The sequence below is a fragment of the Sarcophilus harrisii genome, chromosome 6 (assembly GCF_902635505.1).
Source record: "Sarcophilus harrisii chromosome 6, mSarHar1.11, whole genome shotgun sequence".
Taxonomy (NCBI): Eukaryota; Metazoa; Chordata; class Mammalia; order Dasyuromorphia; family Dasyuridae; genus Sarcophilus; species Sarcophilus harrisii.
Genome location: NC_045431.1, coordinates 78,057,439 through 78,079,677, shown reverse-complemented (window position 1 = coordinate 78,079,677; position 22,239 = coordinate 78,057,439). Strand labels below are relative to the sequence as shown.

The 22,239-nt window shown below is 33.9% G+C and overlaps 1 protein-coding gene across 7 annotated transcripts in view; it reads right to left on the bottom strand.

The window, feature by feature from the left end:
* Window positions 1-22,239, bottom strand: part of ARFIP1 (ADP ribosylation factor interacting protein 1) — a 146,733-nt gene that overhangs the window by 63,725 nt on the left and 60,769 nt on the right. For 5 of the 7 annotated variants that reach the window (XM_031941800.1, XM_031941799.1, XM_031941803.1 and 2 more), the window contains 3 exons: window positions 20,489-20,584; window positions 18,457-18,569; window positions 1,466-1,687 (listed from right to left, as the gene is read on the bottom strand). In XM_031941800.1, the coding sequence (XP_031797660.1) occupies window positions 1,466-1,687; window positions 18,457-18,569; window positions 20,489-20,584 (431 nt within the window). The remainder of the gene's footprint in view (window positions 1-1,465; window positions 1,688-18,456; window positions 18,570-20,488; window positions 20,585-22,239) is intronic. The other 2 variants (XM_031941801.1, XM_031941805.1) reach the window with 1 other exon arrangement.

Sequence of the window (22,239 nt, the reverse complement as noted above, 5' to 3'; positions counted from 1 at the left end):
TTCAGATGAATCAGAGCCTTCTAACTGCTCCTGTTACTACTCCCTAACAGATGAAACATTGGCGGTATCTAATTTTAGTTAGGAAAATAGGAGAGTTGTTCATTACATACATAAACTGAAATTTGTTCATCAATTTTCAAGGCCACTTTTTAAAACTTTCAATTTATCGACACTATAAAGGGATTATAAGCAATTTTGTACATTTAGATCTTTTTTTGATATTTTTGGGGTAGTGCTATCTTTTGGTCAAAGAGCATAAAATTGTGGACAAAGTCAATGTGGGAATTTGTATGGCTTATCTATTGCCCTGTCCTTCCCCCACATCTATGGGATTTTTTCCTCCATCACCATGGGACAGAAGATAAATGTTTACTAACTGAAAAAATAAAAAGGGAGGGTTGTATTTTCCTTTATTAAAAATTGGGACTCTACCATATTTCCTTTCTCTGAAAAATTCTTCTGGATTGCTTCCAAACTTTAAATGAACAATGTTCACAGAATCTCAGAGTTGGAATAATATCACTAATAATAGATCACATTTACTTATGACTTTAAGGTTTGAAAGCACATAACACATATTGTATCATTTGGTTCTTTCAACAAACCTCTATCATCTTAAAAGAAGTTAAATGATTTACCCAGAGTCACCAAGCTAAAAAGTGTCTTAGGAGGGAACTGAACCTAAATTTTTCTGACTCCAAAGCCAACACTCTTTTCATTACATCATGCTGCAGCTCAAAGGACCTTCCACTAACAATGCAAAATAGTATTTGTTAAGCTGCCCACTTAGAATCTAGGATTCTAGATACTAGAAAAAAGATATGAGACATTCTACTGCAACACAACTGACATGTATTCAGAACTAGGGTCTCTGCTGAAAGGCTTCTTCTGTCCAGTGCCCTTCTAGATAGCTTTAATTATTATCAAGTTGTTTCTTACAATGAGCCCAAGTTGACTTCTATTGCTCTTTGGGACACTAAGAAGAGAATCAATACTTCTTTAATGAGGCAGTCTGCCAGTTATTTGGTAGATAGCTAGCATGTATCACTTCAGTCTTCTTTTCCTTAGTGATACAGCTTACATTTTCTTCATGTGCCTCATAAACTCTAGCTCATGTTCATGGGGTGGAATGGATCATTTTAGACAGTATATAACATCTCCAATGCATGCCATAAAATTCTGATGATTCATACTAGAGATGCAGAATATGTGTAAGAAGCTTAGACAAGTTCATTAATAATTTCTTTAGTATCATTTATTTTTAATTCTAATCTTACTGATGCTTTTATTATGTCTTCAGAACAAGACTTCCCTAAATCACATATAAAATATATTTTGGAAAACTAACTGATCTATAACTCCCTTTTAACATATATGTAATTCTGTATATATACACATGCATATTTACATATGTTTTGCCTATCCTCTTACCCCACCCCCAGCCAATCTATTAGAAAAACCTTACATGGAGTTCCAGGGACTTCAAACTCAGGTCAGCAAAAGCATCTCCGAGTTGCCTCTGAGTGTGTATCATCTGGAAGAGCTGGGAGGACAGTGTCTGAGCCAGTTTCAATATGTTTTCATATTTTCTCTTATTTTCTCTTAATATATCAATCTGAGCTTCTAGTTCAAGGTCCACTGTTCTTGAGCCACGACCCAACTTCTCAGAGATAATTTGACGAGTACACTAAAAGCAGAAAGATAAATTTCATTTAGAAAAAGTTAAAATGATCTAATAACTTAAAAGTTACATATGTTACAACGTGCAGTGTACACCCTTTTTTGGCTTCCAAAGAGCTAGCTGCAATCTTATGCAATTGCCCCTCCCAAGTTCAGAATGTATACCAAACTGAAAAGTGTCTTGACTGCTTAGAAGTTTATCAGGACTCAGCAAGAATGTTTACTGAACAAGTCTCAACTCTTACTAATCTGAATATTTACATTGTTTTCAGACGGCATTTAGAATTAACTAGCTAATTATAACTGCCAAATAAAGCTGACTTCTCTTGCTAAGATACAAGTTTTAGGTTTTTAGTGGATTTTAAAAATTGTGGGGATGATGCCAAAGTATGGACAGTATTGAAAGGCAGGAAGACAAGGAGGCCTTGGAAGTTTCTCTAGAAGAATAAGATGGTCAGTAGCTGGATGCAGAACAGTCCGGCCTTTACCCCACTCTATCTCGGTGTCCTTCCCATTCTGATTCTCTTTGTCTGAGGTCCCTTCTACTTCTAGAGCTAGATATCTATGAATTCAATATAATATTTAAGGGTAAACAAAATAAGACAGTCCAGGGAAGGCCTTTTTCCATCTGGGCCTGGGAAGACTTTTGTATGTTTTCAGGCAGATAAGAAAGAACCAAAGGAGAGAGGGAAATTAATAATGCATGATTGACAATGGTATGACCCACACTATTGACTATGCTTTCATCCTGAACACCATCTCTTCTGGGAAAATTCTCTTGGTTCACCTCCCACCTATTTGTCTGCTCCTTCTCAGTCGCCGCTACTGACTCATTCATATCACCACCTTAACTGTAGGTGTACTTTAAGGGAAAAAAAAAAAAAAAAAAAGAATGAAGCCCTCTAAACTGCCTCATTTTTCTTCATCCATGAATTCTCAGAACTTCTCAGTATCCCCTCAGACCACAGAAAATCTTATTTCTCATTAATACTAACTTCCTCCACTGAAGTCTTTGAACTCATTCCCTCATGCTTATATGATTTACTTTTCCACTAAGGGTAATTCCCTTTATCTGAGGCTTTGGTCCCATTCCCTTCTGTTTTCCAGGACCTTACACAGTGGGTTTGAAGTCTAAGAGTTCACCTCTCAGCTCTACTACTTATTACCTGTGTATTGTCTTTAAACCTCACTTATCTATAAAATGAAAGAAATGGACCCGATGGTCTAAATCCTATGATCTCTCTCTTCCCCTGCCTTTTCCCCACTGGGATTTTTCCCCATTTGCCTACAAACATTCAGGTTCTTCCATCCAAAAAATAGTCCTCTGAACCCTCTGACTCCCATAAAGTCCCTGTGTCCATACTGGTACATCCAATCCAGTATTGGATATTTCCTCTGAATCCTCCGACTCGTCAAACCCTTGTCTCTTCTACTATGACATCCTAATCATCATATTTAACGGTCTATTCTGGTCCTTAGCCTTCTTGACCTCTCTAAACACAGAATATCCCCTTCTATAACATCTTTTATTTTTTGGCTTTAGATAAAACCCATTCTCCTGATCTTTATCTCTCTGGCTCTTTTGTGTTCATTGGATCCTATTTCTAATACTTTAAGGAAAACACTTCCCAACATTCTGTATTTAGCCCTTTTCTCTCTCTGCTCTTTCCCTTGATTATATCACTTATTTTTAGAGCTTCAAAGATTACTTATATGCAGATGACTTCCACACTAAATCTACAGACATGACTTTTCTCCTATTAGGGACCTCTAAGTGTGTAATGGCCATCTTCCCTAAGAGGAAGGCATACTTCAAACTCAACCCATTCAAAAGCCAACTTATTTTCTTTCTCTCGTGAACCTAGTTATTATTCTCATCTCATTATTTGTAGGTGGTACCATCATAGGCTCAAGGGCTTCACATTAAGAATTTGATGGCATCTTTGATTCTTATTCCTCTCTTCAAAGTCCCAGATCTAGACAATTACCAAGTTCTTTTGATTCTACCTCTGAAATGGCCTTTGTCTCTATTTCCATTTTTCTACTACTTTATTACCATTCTAGATTAATTCAATAACCAAAGAAATCTTCCTGTCTCTATTTTCTTCCCTCTAATCTACCTTTTTTGAAATGGCAGACTAATCTTTCTCATGGTGGACAACTAGGTGACTCACTGAATAGAGCCTGGGATCAGGAAGACTTGAGTTCAAATCTGGTCTCAAAAAATTATTAATTGTATGTCCCTGGGTGAGTCACTTAACTCCCTTTTCCTCGTTTCCTTATCTGTAAAAATGAGTTAGAGAAGAAAATGGCAAATCACGCCAGTATCTCTGCCAAGAAAACCCTAATTGGAGTTAGGGAAGAGTTGGGCATGATTGAAATAACTGAACAATAACAATCTTTTTTTTATCGTATCACTGCTATTCAAAAATCTTCAGTGGTTTCCTATATAGTCTTTAAGTGAAAATCAAACTATTTAGTCTGGCACTCAAGGTTTTCAAATATCTAGCATACCCTTCCTTTCTAGCTTTATGTTGTAATTCAATTCATTTATACTATGCTATAGTCAAATTAGGCTGCTTTCTGTCCTTGAAACCTACCTAAAGGTAGGTTTTTCACCTCTGATATAACCCATGTCTAGAACATCCTATGTATATTTATTTGTTGAATTCCTATCTAAAAATCTCAACTTAATTGTTTCTTCCTACATAAAGCCTTCCTTGAACCCCATATTGGTAATCATTTTTCTTGGACCTTGGAAAACATTTTATTTTGTAATATTCTAATACACTTAATGATTTATTATTGTATACTGTTCATATGTGTCTCTCATCTCCCTCCTTTTAGAAGGCAAGAGTAATGCTATATATGAATTTTGTATCTTCCTATAGTCTTCCACCCAAGGCAAAAACTAAGTAAATATTAACTGAATTTGAATTCTATATGAATAAATTTTCTGGTAATAATTCTGCTGTAAACCAACTAGCCTCTCCTGGATTACTGCCTTGTTGTGGCAGAGGAGATTGCATAGCTTAATGAAAAAACGAGCTATGCTAGACACCATACAGTTACAAGATAGGTCATAGTGTAGAGTTTTGACAAAAGGTGATCCACTGGAGAAGGATATGGCAAATCATTTCACTATCTTTGCTAAGAAAACCCTATGGACAATATTAAAATAAAAGAATATATGATATCAGAAGATTTACCCAGGTGTCCAACATGTTATGAGGGAAGAGAGACAAACAACTATAAGTAGTTCAAGAAATAATGAAAAAGCTGGACTAAAACCAAAAGGAAGTTCAGCTGTAGATAGATGTCTGGTGACAAAAGGAAAGTCTGATACTGTAAAATCAATATTGCATAGGAACCTGGAATTTATGAACCAATAGCAATACAGAGATATAATTTCAAAAACAACAGAATAATATCTGTTTGAATTCATGGCAAACTGTTCAACAACACAATAATACCAAGTTGTGCTCCAATCACTGATATCAAAGAGGCCAAAGTTGCTCAGTTCTATGAAGACTTACAACATCCAGAAATAACATTGAAAAAAAGATGTAACATTCTTAGGGGAATGGAATACTAAAATAAGAAACCAAAAGATAATTGGAATAACATGCAAGTTTGGCCTTGGGAGTACAAAATAATGCAAGGCAGAGACTAATAAGAGTTTTGTCAAGATGACTTACTGGTCATGGCAAACAGTCCTTTTAAATAATCCAAAAAGCAATTCTATAGATGGACATCACCAGATGATAAATATAGAAATCAGATTTATTATATATGTTGCAACCAAAGATGGAGAATCTCTACACAGTCTGTTAAAACAGGATCTAGAACTGACTGTGACTTAGATCATGAGCTTCTTATTGCAAAATTTAGACTTGAATTGAAGAAAGTAGGGACATTCATCAGACCATATAGGTATGCTCTAAATAGCATCCCTTATGAACATGAAGTGGAAATGATGAATAAATTTAAGGGATTAGATCTGGTAGAGACGGTGCCTGAAGATCTATGGATAGAGATTTGGGATACTGTACAGGGGGCAGCAACAAAAAACATCTCTCTCTCTCTTTCACACACACACACACACACACACACACACATACACACACACACACACACACACACACAAGAAAACAAAATGGCTTTCTGATAAGGCTCTACAAATGCCTGAGGAAATATGAAAAGAAAAGGGAGAGAAATATCCAACTGAATGTAGAATTTCAAAGAATAGGAGAGAAAAAAAAGGTTTCTCAAATGAGCAATGCAAAGAAATAGTGAAAAAGACAGGAACTTAACAGAAGTAGAAGAGAAGCAAAAAAATTGCACAAGAAAGATTTTAACATTGTAGATAACCATACTGATATGGTTGCTGATCTAGAGTCAGACATCCTGGAGAATGAAGTCAAGTAGACTTTAGGAAGCACTATTAACAATAAACCTACTGGAGGTAAGAGAATTTCAGCTAAGTTATTTAAAATCATAAATATGAGGCTATTAAAGTGCTGTACACAGAATATACCAGCAAATTTGGAAAACTCAGTAGTGGCCACTGAATTGGAAAAGATAAGTTTACATTCCAATCCTAAAGATTATTCTACCCAGATTGTGATATATATTATAATGGAATATTATTGTGCTATAAGAAATGATGAACAGGAAAATTTTAGGAAAACCTGGAAAGACTTACATGAACTGATGTTGAATGAAGTGAGTAGAACCAGTAGAATATTGTTCATAGTAACAACAATATTGTAGGATGATCAACTGTGAATGACTTAGTTCTCAGCAAGACAATGAGCCAAAACAATTCCAAAGGACTTGTGATGAAAAATGCTATTTACATCTAAAGAAAGAATTGATGGAGTCTGAATGCTAAACAAAGCATGATACTTTTCACTTTGGTATTTCACTTTTTTTTTTTGTTGGTCTGTATCTTCTTTCATGACTAATATGAAAATATCTTGCATTTTTTTGCATGATTGTACATGTATAATCCATATCAAATTGTTTATTGTCTCAGGAAGGGGAGAGAGAGGAAGAAAATTTAGAACTCAAAATTTTAAAAAATAAATGCTAAAATTGTCTTTATATGTAATTAGAAAAAAATAAAATGTTATTTTAAAAATGAAGAAAATAAACAAACAAAAAACGTAATGCCAAAAAATGTTCAAATTACTGAACAACTGCATTCATTTCACATGCCAGTAAGATTATGCTTAAGATTCTGCAAGGTAGGATTCAGCAATATGCGAACCGAGAATTACCAGAAGAGCGGGCTGGTTTTTAAAGAGGCAGAGGAACTGCCAACATTTGCTGGATTGTGGAGAAAACAAGGGAGGAGTTCCAGAAAAACATTTACTTCTGCTTCATTGACTATACTAAAGCCTTTGACTATGTGGATGAATGTGGCAAGTACTCAGAGATGGGAGTAGCAGATTATCTTGTCTCCTGACAAGTATGCGGGTCAAGAAGCAAGTTAGAACGCAACATGAAACATTGATTGGTTTTAGACTGGGAAAGTAGTATAACAAGGCTGTATATTGTCTTATTTATTTAATTTATATGCAGATTACATCATGTGAAATACCAGGCTGGACAAATCAAAAGCTAGAATTAAGGCTCCTGCTAGCAATGCCAACTATCTCAGATATGTAGATGATTCCAGTCTGACAGCAGAAAGCAAAAAAGAATTAAGAATCCTATTAATGAGGGTAAAAGAGGAAGAGTGTAAAAGCTGATTTAAAGCTTAACATTAAAAACAAACAAACAAACAAACAAACAAACAAAAAAACAAGATCATGACAAATGGTCCCATAACTTCCTGGCACACAGAGGGAAAAGAAATGCAAACAGTGTCAGATTTTATATTCTTGGGCTCAAAGATCACTGCTGATAGTGACTGTAGCCATGAAATTAAAAGATACTCTTGCTCCTTGGAAGGAAAGCTGTAGTAAATCTGGGCAGCACACTAAAAAACAGACATCACCATTACAATCCAAGCTAAAGTTTTTTTTAATAGTAATGTATTGCTGTGTGATTTGGACCAAAAGGAAAGCTAAGCACTACAGAATCAACACTTTTGAACTGGGGTGCTAGGGAAGACTTTTTAGAGTTCTTGTAGACAGCAAGGAGATCAAATAATCAAGAAATTAATTTGAGGACATATACTTAAATTGAAGCTTAAATATTTTGACCATATAAGAAAACAGAACTCTTGAAACAGACCCTGATGTTGGGAAAGATTGAAGGCAAAAGGAGACAAGGATTGGAGAGGATGAAATAGCTAGATAGTATTGTGGAAGCAATGAACATGAATATTATCAGAGTTCAGGAGAGTGTGAAGGCTAGAAGGGTCTTGAATGCTATGATTCTTGGAGTCACAAAAAAATCATATGTGACTGAATAAATCAATAACATAAGCAGCAACAACTAACCACTCACACTTCCCCAACTGACAAATGATCAAAGGATATGAATAATCAATTCTCATAGAAAAAAAAATCAAAGCTATTAATTCAAATTAAAAAAAGTTCTGAGGTACTATCTCATACCCATGAGAATGATTAAGATGATGGAAAAGGAAAACAACAAATGTTGGAGGTGACACGGGAAAATAGGTATACCAATGTATTGTTGGTGGAATGGTCAACTACTTCAACCATTCTCAAAAGCAATTTGGAATTACGCTATTAAACTATGCAAATATACCCTTTGATCCAGAAATACTACCACTAGCTCCATAAGCCCTGACCCCGAAATCAAAGAAAGAGGTAGAGGATTTATCTGTACAGCTATATTTATAGCGGTTCTTTTTGAGATGCCAAAGAATAAGAAACTGAAGGGATGTCCGTTGATTGGAGAATGGATGAACAAGTTATGGTATGTGAATGTGATAGAGTATTATTGTTCTGCAGGAAATGATAAGAGAGATGATTTCAGAAAAACTTGTAAAACTTATAAAGGCTTTGGAATTTATACAAAGTGAAGTGAGCAGAAGCAGGAGAACAATTTAAACAGTAACTGCAACAGTGTAAAGAGGATGAACTGTGGAAAACTGAGAGACTGATCAACACAATGAGCCTACCACAATTCCAAAGGACTCCTGATGAAAATTGCTTTCCACTTCCAAAAAGAGAACGAATGTACTGAAGAGTGCAGATTGTAGCAATTTTTCCCTTTCTTTTTCTTTCCCTTTTTACCTCCCAGGATAAGGCTTTTGCAAAAATTTGGAACTAAAACAACCCCCACCCCCCCAAAAAAAAACACCTTTCAATTAAAATAAAATAACTGTAATTCAGAGTTTTAGATGTTATTTATGCATTTTTTAAAAAAAAATTTCAGTGTTAATTCTTACAACAAAATTTTTCATTAAAAAATAATTATAATGTTCTAAGAGGCTAGTAAAATAGCAAAACTCGGTGTCATTAATGTTCCAAAAATGTTGGTGGCAAGTTGATTTAACTTTCTATCTACATTTCATTTATAAAATAAATTGACATTCCCTGATGAACTTTCTAGTTTAGAACAGATAATGATCAAAAATTAGATTAGAAATTAACTCTTACAAATAAAGATGATGATCAATTGGAGAAAGAGGCTAGATTATTTAGCAGAGGGACAGAATAATTATTTTTATAAAAAGTAACTTGGGGAGGAAGAAAGGAAATATGCTGCATATGCTATATTTTGCCCAAGAATATTATTTTAAAAGATTTATTTTTGGTGAGATGACTAAAATGGAAATATGTCTTTTATGATTTTGTATATATAACTGATATATTGTTTGTCTTTTTATTTGGACAGAAGGGGAAGGGAGGTTCAAGGAAGGGAAAGAATTTGGAACTCAAAATTTTCTTTAAAAATAATTTTAAAATTACCAAGAATATATAAGAAAGCTGTTTTGTTAATCTTGCTCATTACTATATCCAACTAGAATTTTTTTTCTTTTTAGAGATGAAGTTTTACTCTATCTGTAAGCTAAATCAAGAGGCACTTTCATTAATAATAGATAGATGAGGTTTTCTGTACAAGGATCAAAAGATTCACTGAAAAAGCTTTTGTAGACAGGGTTGAGTGACAATGTTTTCTGTTGACTTAGTGATAGAGTATTAAAGAGAAATAAAGAGGTCTAATCAGCAAATGCCTTTTGTTTCTAGGAGACTGAGAAAGTGAGAAGGAAAAAGGAGGAAAGATTAAAGATTCTGGGACACATCAAGTAAAAATTGGATATGAAAAGCAAGTAAGAACTGAGTTTAAAGAACCTGTACTTTTAATTGTAGATAAAGTAATCTTATCTAAGAACTAGAAGGAAATTTCAGTGACCTGGAAATGACATTTTGTACAGTTTGCCTACTCCAACCTAGCAAGAGTACTATAGTCTATATAAAAGTAAAAAGAGGATTGTAAAAAAGAAGATTTGCAACGCATCATTCACTGGGCCCCATAATAAATCTTGTCCCATGACACATGAAGAAGGGCTTAGAAAAATATAAACTGTTTCCAGATGTACTTAAGAATTCAAATATCAATTTAAAAAATCTATCAGGAACTTCAGCCTATTTCTTTATCTCTACTTTAATAACCGAACAATTAAAATAACAGAATTATAAGTTTTCTCACTTAAAAGAGGAAGCAGTTGTATTAGTTGTATCTCAAGATTTCCATCTATTAATATTATTTAATTTTTCATGGTTTTCTATAAAAAATTAATTTTGGAGGTAATGGATGAGGTAATAGGGTATAGAATAATGACAACAACAATAATAACATATTTATATAGCACACCTTAATCTGTAAAATACTTTACAAATATTATCTCATTCTATCCTCACAACTACCACGGGAGATAAGTGCCATTATTGTTCCCATTTTTCAGATAAGGAAACTGAAGCAGACAGAGGTTAAGTGACATACCCAGAGTTATACAGCTAAGAAGTATTTGCTTCTGAGTTTGAACTCAAGCCTTCACAACTCAAAGGCCCTATGAGTTTCTAATGAGCTAATGTTATGTAAAGAATTTCTTAAACTCTTAAATGTATGTAAATATAATTAAAGAAAAAAGATAAAAGAATGAAATGAATAGTGAACACATGGGTCATAAATGTTAGCGTTCATTAAAGATAGGAGGGTGGGTAGGTTCATATCGATTTAATCTTTTCTCTTAGCATCAAGAAAGTACACAACAGAGGGTATTAGGAAAAGAAGTTACCTGGGTACAAAGGACAGATACTAAAGTGAGCTAAGGGTGGAGGAGAGGAAACAGAGGGTTACAGGTGAAAATATCATCAAATAAGCAGGGTAATGGGACTGCCATTGAAAGAATGAGAAAATGTGACAAGAAAAACAGGCCTAAAAGTTTAGAAAACATCCTGTATAGAAAAGAAAAGAGATTAAGTGATAATAAAGTCTTAAAAGATTTTTTAAGGTAGTTATTATTTGGAAAACATGCCATGCAAACTTGCTCTGGAGACTAAAGTATAAGTAGCATACTTATACTACTACTACTAATATAGTATAATAAATTATAAGTAGATTTCTTTCATGTTTCCTATTCTGGACCAAAAGAAAGGAATATGTATAATTGTTTTCTACATACTCATGGTGAAAAATAGTTTAAGAAATTAATATTAAAAGCAAGTTGATTTAATATAAAATTAATGACAACTCTTTTTAGCAATACTAAACTAAGCATATCATGAATTGTTCAAAAAAAAGAAAAAGAATACTAATAATATTTTTTCCTAGTGTAGATAAGACTTAAAAGAAGAAAAAGCAATAAAGTTTTGATTTAACAGAACTATCTTCTTAATTGTTGGAATCCTAGTGTCAACTCAACTTGAAACAAGGTGAAAATTCAAGGGTGATGTCAGAATCCTGGTGTTAACTCAATAGAATTGATACAGTGCTTATTGGTTCACACCTTAGAGGGAATCCTTACAAGGAGATAAGTTGCTAATACTGATGGAAACAATGCTTGTGTTCACACCTTTAGAGAGCTCATAAGTATCTAAGTACTCAATGGTGTTCACACGTTTGGGAGAGTTCAGGGTTTAGAAAGAGATATCTGAATTCACACCTCCCTTAGGGCCAGAGAGCACTCTGGGAGATAACCCAGAATCCCTCTCTCTCCAAAAGGCGTAGTTAACCTTTGGGAGATGATATATATATAGGAAGCTCTTAGAGCTTGAGTTAGTTACTTGAGAGAGTTTTCACTTGGGAGCATTCCCAGGAGTCAGGGAGGAGCACTCTGCAAGAAAGCCTACAAGCCCTATCTTCGAGGCAAGAGAGATTCATCCTATCTATTACCTTGGTGCTGGCTGGAGTCAGAAGGACAAACCTTTGGATTTGGAGACATTTGGGTGGAGCTCTTACAACCAAGTGGAGAGATAGGCCTCTGGGCTAACAGGGCTATACTGAAGGACACAATAAAAGATCTGAACTTTTTTATCACCTAGTTGTGTTTTGGAAAAAGAAACACCAACACTTAATACTATACAACAAACAGGGCAAACAACAAATATTTGCAATAATTTTTTTGAAAGTAGGTATCAGAGGATCAGAGAAAATTAAAATTAAAAATGAAATGTGAGAAGTTCTCTGAAGAACTGAAGAATTTCTTCTAAGGCAGTAAAAGTGAGTATTAAAAGTCTAAGAAAGGAGGTAAAATTTAGGTGGAAGATCCAAGATTCCCAGAATTAGAGAAAGGAGTGGCAAACAACCCCTCAAGATCCAGACAGTATCAAAAACTAGTATTTAAATAGTTAATCTAACTAGTATCAAAAACTAGAGGGGTCATAACCTTATGGGTTATAAAGATAAACACAGAAAGGTAAATGTTAAACTCCTAAGATCCTTAGACTAATTCTATAACTCTCTTTGCAACAGAAGGTGACTTAATGGACTGATCTCATGGGTGAGCATAAAGGTTACTCATGCTCATCTAGTCAAGTAGCAACCAGATCCTGATAATAGAGTTAATACAGTTATGTGTGACTATTTCTTGCCCTCTCCTTTCAATTAGGTTGATATAAAACAGTAATTCTTTTGCTTTCAAAACTGTTACCTCCATATAGATTCTCATCAAGTAACACTTTTATTTAAAAGGGAAATAAGACCCAATATATAAATACCGATAGGGCAGGTAGGTGGTACAGTAGAAAGGGGTGGGCCCAGGGTAAGAAAAACTCATCTTTTATGAGTTCAAATTGAGCCTCAGACACTTACTAGTTGTGTGACCCTGTGCAACTCACTTAACCTTATTTGCCTCAGTTCCTTATCTGTAAAAGGAGATAAAAAAAGAAAAGGCAAATCACTATAATATCTCCAAATGAGGTTGCAAAGAGTCAAACACAACTGAAAAACGGCTGAAGAACAACAAATATAAACACTGATTACTTGGTTATATAAGGATTAAGTTCAGAAGAATTGTCATCAAATCCCTTAGGTCTAAAATATATTCATAGACTAATTTAGAATGGCATATTCCACATAATAAATAGAAAAAGTAACATCATCAAACAACATATTTCTCTCAACTCTAATTCTGTTCCCCAAATTTAAGCAGATCTACATCAAGAGAAAAACTTTCAATAATAAGCAAATAGAGGCTATGGAGAAGACAGGTCATTAATGAATGCACCATAGATGGAGCAGTGAATCTGTCTGACAACTGTAAGAAACAACTACAACTGTTTGGAAAGAAAAACTCTTTAAGTGGTTTTACTATTTGATTCAAAAGATCCCAGTGCTGGGCAAATATTTTAAGATAAAAAAAAAAAAAAAACCCAAAGATAGATCAAAGATAGAACAAAGAAGGTACCCACTGATGGGAAATGGATAAACAAATAGTGGTATATGAATTTAACAAAATATTAATGGTCATAAGCAGCAGTGAATATGATGAACTCAGAAAAACTTGGGAAGTCATGTAAAATGATGTGCAATAAAGTCAAACCAGAAGTATAATGTGTAAAAGGAATAAAATGATGTATATGAAAACACCATCACAAAGCAGGTGGGCATTTAATTAAGTAACTGGATTGATAAATCTTTTTAGTTATCTCCCTCTTTCCCAGCAGAGAAGTGAAGTGTGAGACACTACAACACAATTAGATGGGCACCCTCTGTCTCAATTTTGCTTAACTGTTTTCTCCAACTGATTCTTTGTTACAGGAAAGGGCTTATCTTTTTTTTTTTTTCCCCTCTGCTTCTTTAAATTAATTAATTTATATTTATTTAATATTTTCCCCCAGTTACATTCAAACTGAATTTTTTTTTTTTTTTTTTTACATTTGGGGGAAGGAAAGAAGAGAGGGAGAAAGACAGAGAGAGAGAGAGAAAGAGAGAGAGGAAAGAAAGAGAGAGAGAGAAAAAAGAGAGACAGAGAGAGAAGAGGAGAGAGACACAGAGAATGCTTTAAACTGTATCAGACACAATCAATTCCTTCTCTGGGTATGGGTAAGATTTTTCATCTTAAGTCCTTCAAAGTACTTGTGGATGACTGTACTACTGAGAATAACAAAGTCATTCACAGCTGATCATCCCAAAACATTGCTATTGATGTAGTTACTGGCAGTGCAGAGAGTTGTGGGAATCTCCTCTGGTCGATGAAGGTCCAACATGAAAGAATTCATGAACCCGAAAAGTCTGACTAGCAAAAGGGAAGTTTATTGTTGGCTGAGAAGCCAGCTTTGCTAGGAAGACAGACTTCTGAGTGGCAAAGGGTCCTGGCAAAGAAATAACAAAAGGTTATCACTGGGAAGAGAATGTCTTCACAATGGGGAAGAGTCCTGGTTGGCAGCTGTGCCAAGAGGAGAGGTTCCTTGGCAAAGCATAATTCCTACTTCAGATTTCTGCAAGGATTTGGAGTTAAAATTGTCTTTTTATAAGAAACCTGAAACTGGGGTTTCTATTGAATGAGATTCCTTTAATGTTGTCACTGACCCCAGGCTCAGATTGACAGGTGAATGAGACTACTTATTATATCAGGTCCAGATCTCCAGCTGAATGAGACCACTTAATTTCAAACTAAGTAGGGAGTGGTCCTGGCCCTAATCTTTTTTTTTTTTAAATTTTTTTTTTAATTTAATAGCCTTTTATTTACAGGATATATGCATGGGTAACTTTACAGCATTAACAATTCTGGCCCTAATCTTAATGAAATCACTTAACTGCCCTGAAGGGTGGGTCTCTGTCAGAGCAAAGTTTCAGAGCTCACCCCAAAAGTCAAGGAGGACAGTTTCAGAATTAATCCCCATCACTATTACTTTGTATGTACTATATTTCACTTTGTCTATGGAGGACTTTCCAGGTTTTTTCATTTTTTTTTTTTCCTGAGAGCATCCTGCTCATCATTTCTCAGAAAACAATAATATTCTGGCACAAACATATACTACAATTTATAGAGTCTTTCCCCAATGATGGGCATTCCCTCAATTTCTAATTTTTTTGTCTTGAGAAGAGAGCTGCTATGAATATAGTTTTGTAGATATATATCATTTTCTCTCCACCTCCCCCTTCCCTGGCCGTTTTTCTGAGAATCTCTTTTGGTATATTCATGCCTAGTAATATTATTAGGTCAAAGAATATACATGAATTTGCAGCTGAAAGGGCTTATCTTAGATTGGGGAGTGGATATATTCAGAAATGAATGATGATATAAAAACAAAGTATAATTTAAAGTATATTAAAAACAAGCTTACATAAAAGTAGTTACAGAATGCATTGCAGGAAACACAAGTTAAAATGAATAGCTTTGCCAGGGTAGAAATTTAATCAGTTTCTATTTTTGATGCAAGCCATAAATATTTTTCACAGGTTTTCTACAGCTATTAAAGATATATGGTTAGTGACAACAGTTTAGTTGACACTGAGGTCATTTCTATAACATGGGGATTTGTACCACTTTGTAAAAGTAAATTTAGACAAGACTTATGAGCAATCAAAAATGGGAAGCCAATGAGAGAAAATATTCTGTCAAAATTAATCAATGTGAAGAATGGAACAACAGATTAAATAGATGCTGCACATTGAGAAAGAAAGGAGAAAAAAAAAACAAGTTTGCAAAATTAAAATCTAATCCCCAAGTCCCTCATTAAAAGATGGAGAATAAGATAATGTTCTATAATAGCAAAAAAAAAAAAAAAAAAAAAAAAAGCCAAAGAAATGTTTTCTGTTAAGGAAAAATTAAAATATAATTTTGACAATGAAAATATTAGTGTCATGGAATACCACACCTAGTAAAAGATCTGAAGGCATCATTCCTAAAGGACAAAGGATGTAATTTTTAGCACTCAAAGAAATTTTTATTTTTTAAATAACAGAATAAGGGTTTTCCCTAAGAAATCTATTGAGAAAAGATTCATGTAAATTTAATTTTGGTTATATATAAGCAAAATGACAAATCTTATTTAAAAATCATAAGACAAATATTAGAGGCCAATAAAAAACTGAAATTAAGCCTGTCAACACTGCAGAAGTAAAGAAAATGACATTTTTAGTTTCTCTAGAGAAAGAATCCAATTTCAAAGAAACCATAGAAATAGGCCTAGCAAGGGGGAAAAAAAAATGACGATTGTCACCTGGAAAAAAATAAGAAAACTGTCTAGTATTTGGAGAGAAAAAGGTTACTCATCTTCTCCCTGATAACTTTTGGGGGCTCTCTTTGCTGTCACTGAGCTAGTAAGGGAGAGCTTGGTGAAGTTCCTTCCAGTGAGACCACAATGACACCACAGTTAAGTATAAAGAACTTAACCAAACTACCATTACCATATGGTACATCATATGATTGTGGATCGAGATTTAGATGGAAAATTCATTCTGAGAGATTTTGAGTCATTGAGATTTAAAATTAATATGGTTCTGAGGAGCAGCCTTATAAATATTAAGTGACAGAATAGATATAAAATGAAAAATCTAAGTTTCCCATGAAAAAAGCAAAGTTTTTCTTCTTACTTTCTAGAAAAAGAGTAAAAAACAAACATTAAGATCCCTAATTATGCTCATTACTATTCAGACCCAGTTCAAAAATGTATTTTCTCTGATTAGCACTTAAGAAATTAACTTCTCTCAACTCATTGCCTTTATTAATGAATATGGCTGGCTGAAGTATCAGCATTTGCAAAGTTTCTGCCTTTAATTGCTACAAAGTTAATACTAAAGGAAAGATACTTATAAGGAAGCTGAGATTCCTATTTTAGGAGTACTAATGCAAAGAAAACAAGTTTCAAAGAGGTTTACAGGGAATAATGCTTGACAGCCCTGATATTTTACAACAGCACCTATAGGCTTTTTTCTCCTGACAGGAAGTGTGATCTGGAGTCAGGAAGACCCAGTTTCCTCAATTGTAAAATAGAATTAGTATCTGTAGCCTATTTCATAGGGCTGTGAAACTCAAATGAAATTAGAAAAAGTGTTTTTCAAATGCTAAAATGCTATAGAGATGCTAATTATTATTATAATAATAGGTAAATACAGATTTAGGACAAGAATTAGGGATGATATTTGAAAAAACCGAAAACCTTTTCACTTGACAAATAGGTACCTCAAGTTTTATTAAATAGCAAGCTGTTCTGCATTTAAAATATCCAATTTACAAAAATATTAATTATGCACAACTTTAGAGGATCTTAGTTTGCATGCATAATGTAAGGATACTGACAACATTAAGACTGCTTTTCAACAGAACAATCTTAGGTGAGACAAAAAGGAGATATACTCCATTTAAGAGGGTATGCATATGCACACAGATATGTAAGGATCCACATGTATATGCACCTACATAGGTCTTCAATTTACATTTAGAAATGACCATTTTGACTCTAAATCCTTTAACCCATATATACATTATCAGTTCCTTTGCTCTCCTACAGTATACTTGCTTGTTATAGGCTTTTTTGGACATAAGTTCTCCCCTTTTTCTGTTTCTATTTCTCTCTCTCTGTCTCCAATTCCCCATATTGCCATAAGAATTAGTTAAGCCTGAGAGACCAGTCCAGTGAGCCTCCTACTCCATTCTTCTCACAGTCAGACTTCAGAAAACCTCATGTCTCAGAAATCAGAATGGTTTTAAAGAATTTTGGAGTTTAAATCTATTATCATTTCAACAACATTATGATTTCGTGGGCTGCCCTTAGATCTTAACTTAAATTACAGCAACAGCTCTATACAAATCAAATCAATCAATGGCTATTTATTTAAATATAGATCATTGAATCACTAGCACCTGGCATATATATCTCCTCTGTCCCTAATCCCAAATAATGCTTGCCCTCAAATAATTTGTAGTATGTTCTACTGGGGGAAAATATGTACACATATAAGTTCTATGTTCCAAATAGACTGCTTATAGAACGTAAAAAAAAAAAAAAAAATCTAAAGACTGTCTAAGTCAAGAATCACAAATTATTCAGGCAGAAGTAATTTTATTACTTCTGCATTATTATGCACTGTCAGACAGCACAACTCTTCATGCCTGAGCATCTCTGTGAAGTACAAACATGGGCAACAAAACTGTGTGTAATTTCCTGCACTCCAAAGTAACCTATGCCATACCATGTTTATATGTATATGTGACAAGCACTTATTCAATAAGTATTTACTCTATAGGCCCTACCACCTTCCCATTAAAGGCTCTACATACTGCTGAAGCTGACTAGCTTGTATTAATTTTATCCATTATGCTGAAAATTGTTATAGAAAAGCATTGTAGTTATAGAAATGGTGATGGAAATATACAGTTCTGGGACAAAATTCACAAACCTTATAGGTGTTTAGGCTCCATTTTTTTACAAGCTCTAATTTCTCCATTGCAGGATTTTTTGTTTCATCTGCTAAAATAACTGGTCCACTTTTTTGCTGTATTCTTTGGCCACCTACATGATAATAACAAAACACATATGAACATAAAAAGAAAAAGCCCAACACTGATAACTTCATTTAAATTACTTATTGAAAAAATATTTTCTACAAAGTGAAGGTCTGAAATTTGTGGAAACCTATGAAATCAGAGAAATAATTTCTATACATGAGTAGTTTAGAAATGTCAGAAAGCATTCCAAACAGATTCAGATGCAAATCTTTATCATTAGTTGGGAAAGTGTAAATAAACAATAGCAAAACTTCAGAGCCTCACTAGCTTCTATCTAACATACTTAAAGTCCTTTTTTCTCCTCACTCTCAAATACACATTCCAATGTTTGCAAGCTACAGCATACTGAAAAAACTGAGAAAATATGTTTTAATATTAAGAGACGAATACTAGAACTGGTTCTATTAATCATTATTTCTGTCTTAATACCTTGGACAGGTCATTCTTGAATTTATTTTCTCATCTTTGGCATAAGATAGATAGACCATATTATTTCTAATGTCTCTTTTTAGCCCTAAATTCAAAGAATCTGTAAAAATTTAAATAGTCATTAAAAATTCCTTATTATCTACGAGAAATTCTATAGTTGAAATTATCTAATCAAATACTTTTAATTGAGAGGGAAAGAGCAATAAAGAGTGAAATGACACATACAAAAAGTGAAAACAGAACTTTGGAATTCTGCATGAAGCACTAAGTCACTCTTTAATCAAGTATTCCCACACAAGTTTTAAAATGACAGAATTTTATGCCCAAAGCTTGCCAATAATAGCAACGTAAAGAATACTGTTCAGCTCTAAAAAAAAACAAAAAACAAAAATAAAACCAAAAACTTTTTATGTTACCAAGTAATTGAAATAAATGTTTAGAATGGACATTACTTCAAAAAAAGGATTGATTTATTTATTTGATTTTTAAAAAATTTATATATTTAGTTTTTATTTAATTAGTCTAATTAAAGGAGTAAGATAAGCACTGGTTCTGGAGTCACAGGATCCAGATTCAAATTATACCTCTCATATTATTGCTCATGTTTTGTTAAGTCATTAAACATTCCTAGGTCTCAGTTTTCTTATCTATAAAATAAAGGATTGGGTCTGGACAGATTCTGGGAGCTCTCCTAACTCCTAGCTAACATCTCTATGATCTATAATCCCTATGAACAAAACATTTTGCAATCCATTTTTGAAAAGAAAAGTGAATACCCACAAACATTTAACTTGCTCCATGAAATCTTATTTTCAAATCAACTCTTCTTACTGTTTTCCATTTCAAAATCTTGAGAACAGCAGGTATGCCTAACAGCAGTTTATTCATGATTCACTCATTCATGAGCAGATAGATAAAATCATAAAATACTCAAATATGTTTACAATTTTTAAAAAATTATTTTTTCCCTTCTTACCTCATTTAATATCATCAGATACCTTCATTACCCAGGCCCACAATGGAAACTATGAATAAAAATTAAGAAAAGGAAAACCACCAACCCTTATCAATCCCATTACCATTACAAAATTACCCAAGAATTAAAGAGGCAACCATTTAGCTAGAAAAGCAGGATAAAGTGGCAAAGCCATTATAAAGCTGAGCATTTAGGGATGAAGAGGTACACTTAAATTTCCAGAACTAAGCAAGGAGGTTATAAACTAGCATAACATTTCACATATTTTACCTTAGGGAAAGGTAAAATGAATGTCAGGTTTATTAGCTCATCCTACTAATGTCAGAAAAGACAGAAATAGGTGCTAAATACAGAAAGCACAAATTATCTCCATAAAAGTGTTAAAAATGGCAGCCATCAAACAAGCAGGAATCTCACACACACCTAATACTACAAGACAAATGATTATAAACTGTAGTGAATTAGTGTAGCTTCAGCAGTGGCAAAGAGGGGACTTAGGCAGTCAATGCTGTGAATACCTGCAGGACCAATTAAATCCCTTCCTTGTTCAGCCAGTCTGCTAGCTGCAGCATTGCTAGGAGATATAACAGAAGACATAGATGGTGCTGGGGAACCTGAAAAGGGTATATACATTGAACTGTGAAAATCCATTTTTCTTCTCTTAATATACACTATGTTTTAATAGACTGTTTTCATTGACAAATGAATTTCATTTTTTTAGGAAAAGCTAAAACAAGAATGAAAAGATGAAATGAAGAGCTGAAATTCTTTGGTGAGACTTTCAACCAGAGAGCTACTGGACTGAACTTCCACAAAGTTTCTTCTTTAAATTGCTGGACAAATTTCATTAAGTCATATCCACCTATGTCTGTGAATAGTATAATTGTTGCTTTTCATAGTTTGTTTATATAATTCAATAGTTGCGTCAATGGACAGTCAATTTTATTTCAATAGTTCATGAAAACACCCAAGAATTGATTGTTTTATTATTAGAATTAAATAGATATGTATACACATAGAGACACAGGAAAAAAAAACCTTTTTTTAGTGGCACCTTAGTCACTTTGGAGTCAGAAAGACCTGAATGCAAGTCATTAAGATCTCAGTACCCCAGGCATCTTTTCTAAAATTAAGTTGTAGTTGCTTATCTATATTTGTAGGGTTTCTTCAAAGAGTTTTCACTCTGCAAATGAAATCATTGATCTAGTCTAAAAAAAAATAAAAACTTCAAACAAGTACATGTTTTTACAAATTATAAAGAAATATATAAATTTCTATAAAGACTAAAAAATTACAAAATGAATCATACTATAGTTTGTTTTTTTTAATAGTTTGGCGGGACTGGATCTTCGTGTTCTATCACCAGAACCAGAGGCCTTCACCACCCTACAGGGTGTCCTCTTCAGACTGTAACAAACACCACTGTCACTCCATTTTATTGGTTTGTATCACATGTGATATTAATTATCACAGATAGAATGAAAAATCTTAGCACATCGTCACATATTAAAACCTATATATGGGACTCTTCCTTGATAGATGGTATAACTAACCATTGCTTTTATAGCAAACAATTTTATCACATTCCTCAAGGTGGTCCAGGGGATGAAGTGCCTGCTCTGAGAGAAAGACTTGGATTCAAATACAGACTCACTAGCTGTGTGCTCCTAGACATGTCATTTAACATCTATTTTTCTAGCCTCGGATAACTTATTTATAAAATGGGGATAATAATACCTGCCTCCCAGGCTTCTTGTAAGGATCAAATGAACAGTACCTGGCACACAACAAGCTCTATATAAAGTTATTATTATTACATGTGATTTATCTGAAAGGCCCACTTGGCACCATGGCACAATGGAAAGAAAACTGGCTTGGGAGTTGGAGGACAGCGATCAAATCCTTCTTCTAAGCTTGCTGCCTATGAGGCTGTCACATGACCTCCTGGGGGTTGGGCTTCCTCACCTATAAAATACTTCTACTTCCTATCTCACAAGGTTATTGTAAGGAAAGTGCTTTTTCGGTTTGAGGTGGCCTAGGGGAACGTGTGTGCGATATAGTATCCAGAAAGTCCATCTATAATGGATCATAGGCTCATAGTTAGAAAAGGCCTCAGAAGAAATTTAATCCAACATTCATATTTCACATATGAAGAAACTTTGTTCATCTTTTAAGGAACTTTATATGACTTTAATATATACATAAGTGATAGATAGCTTGTTAAAACTTTAAGGCAGCATTTTGCTCTAATGAATCAAATGATTTTTTT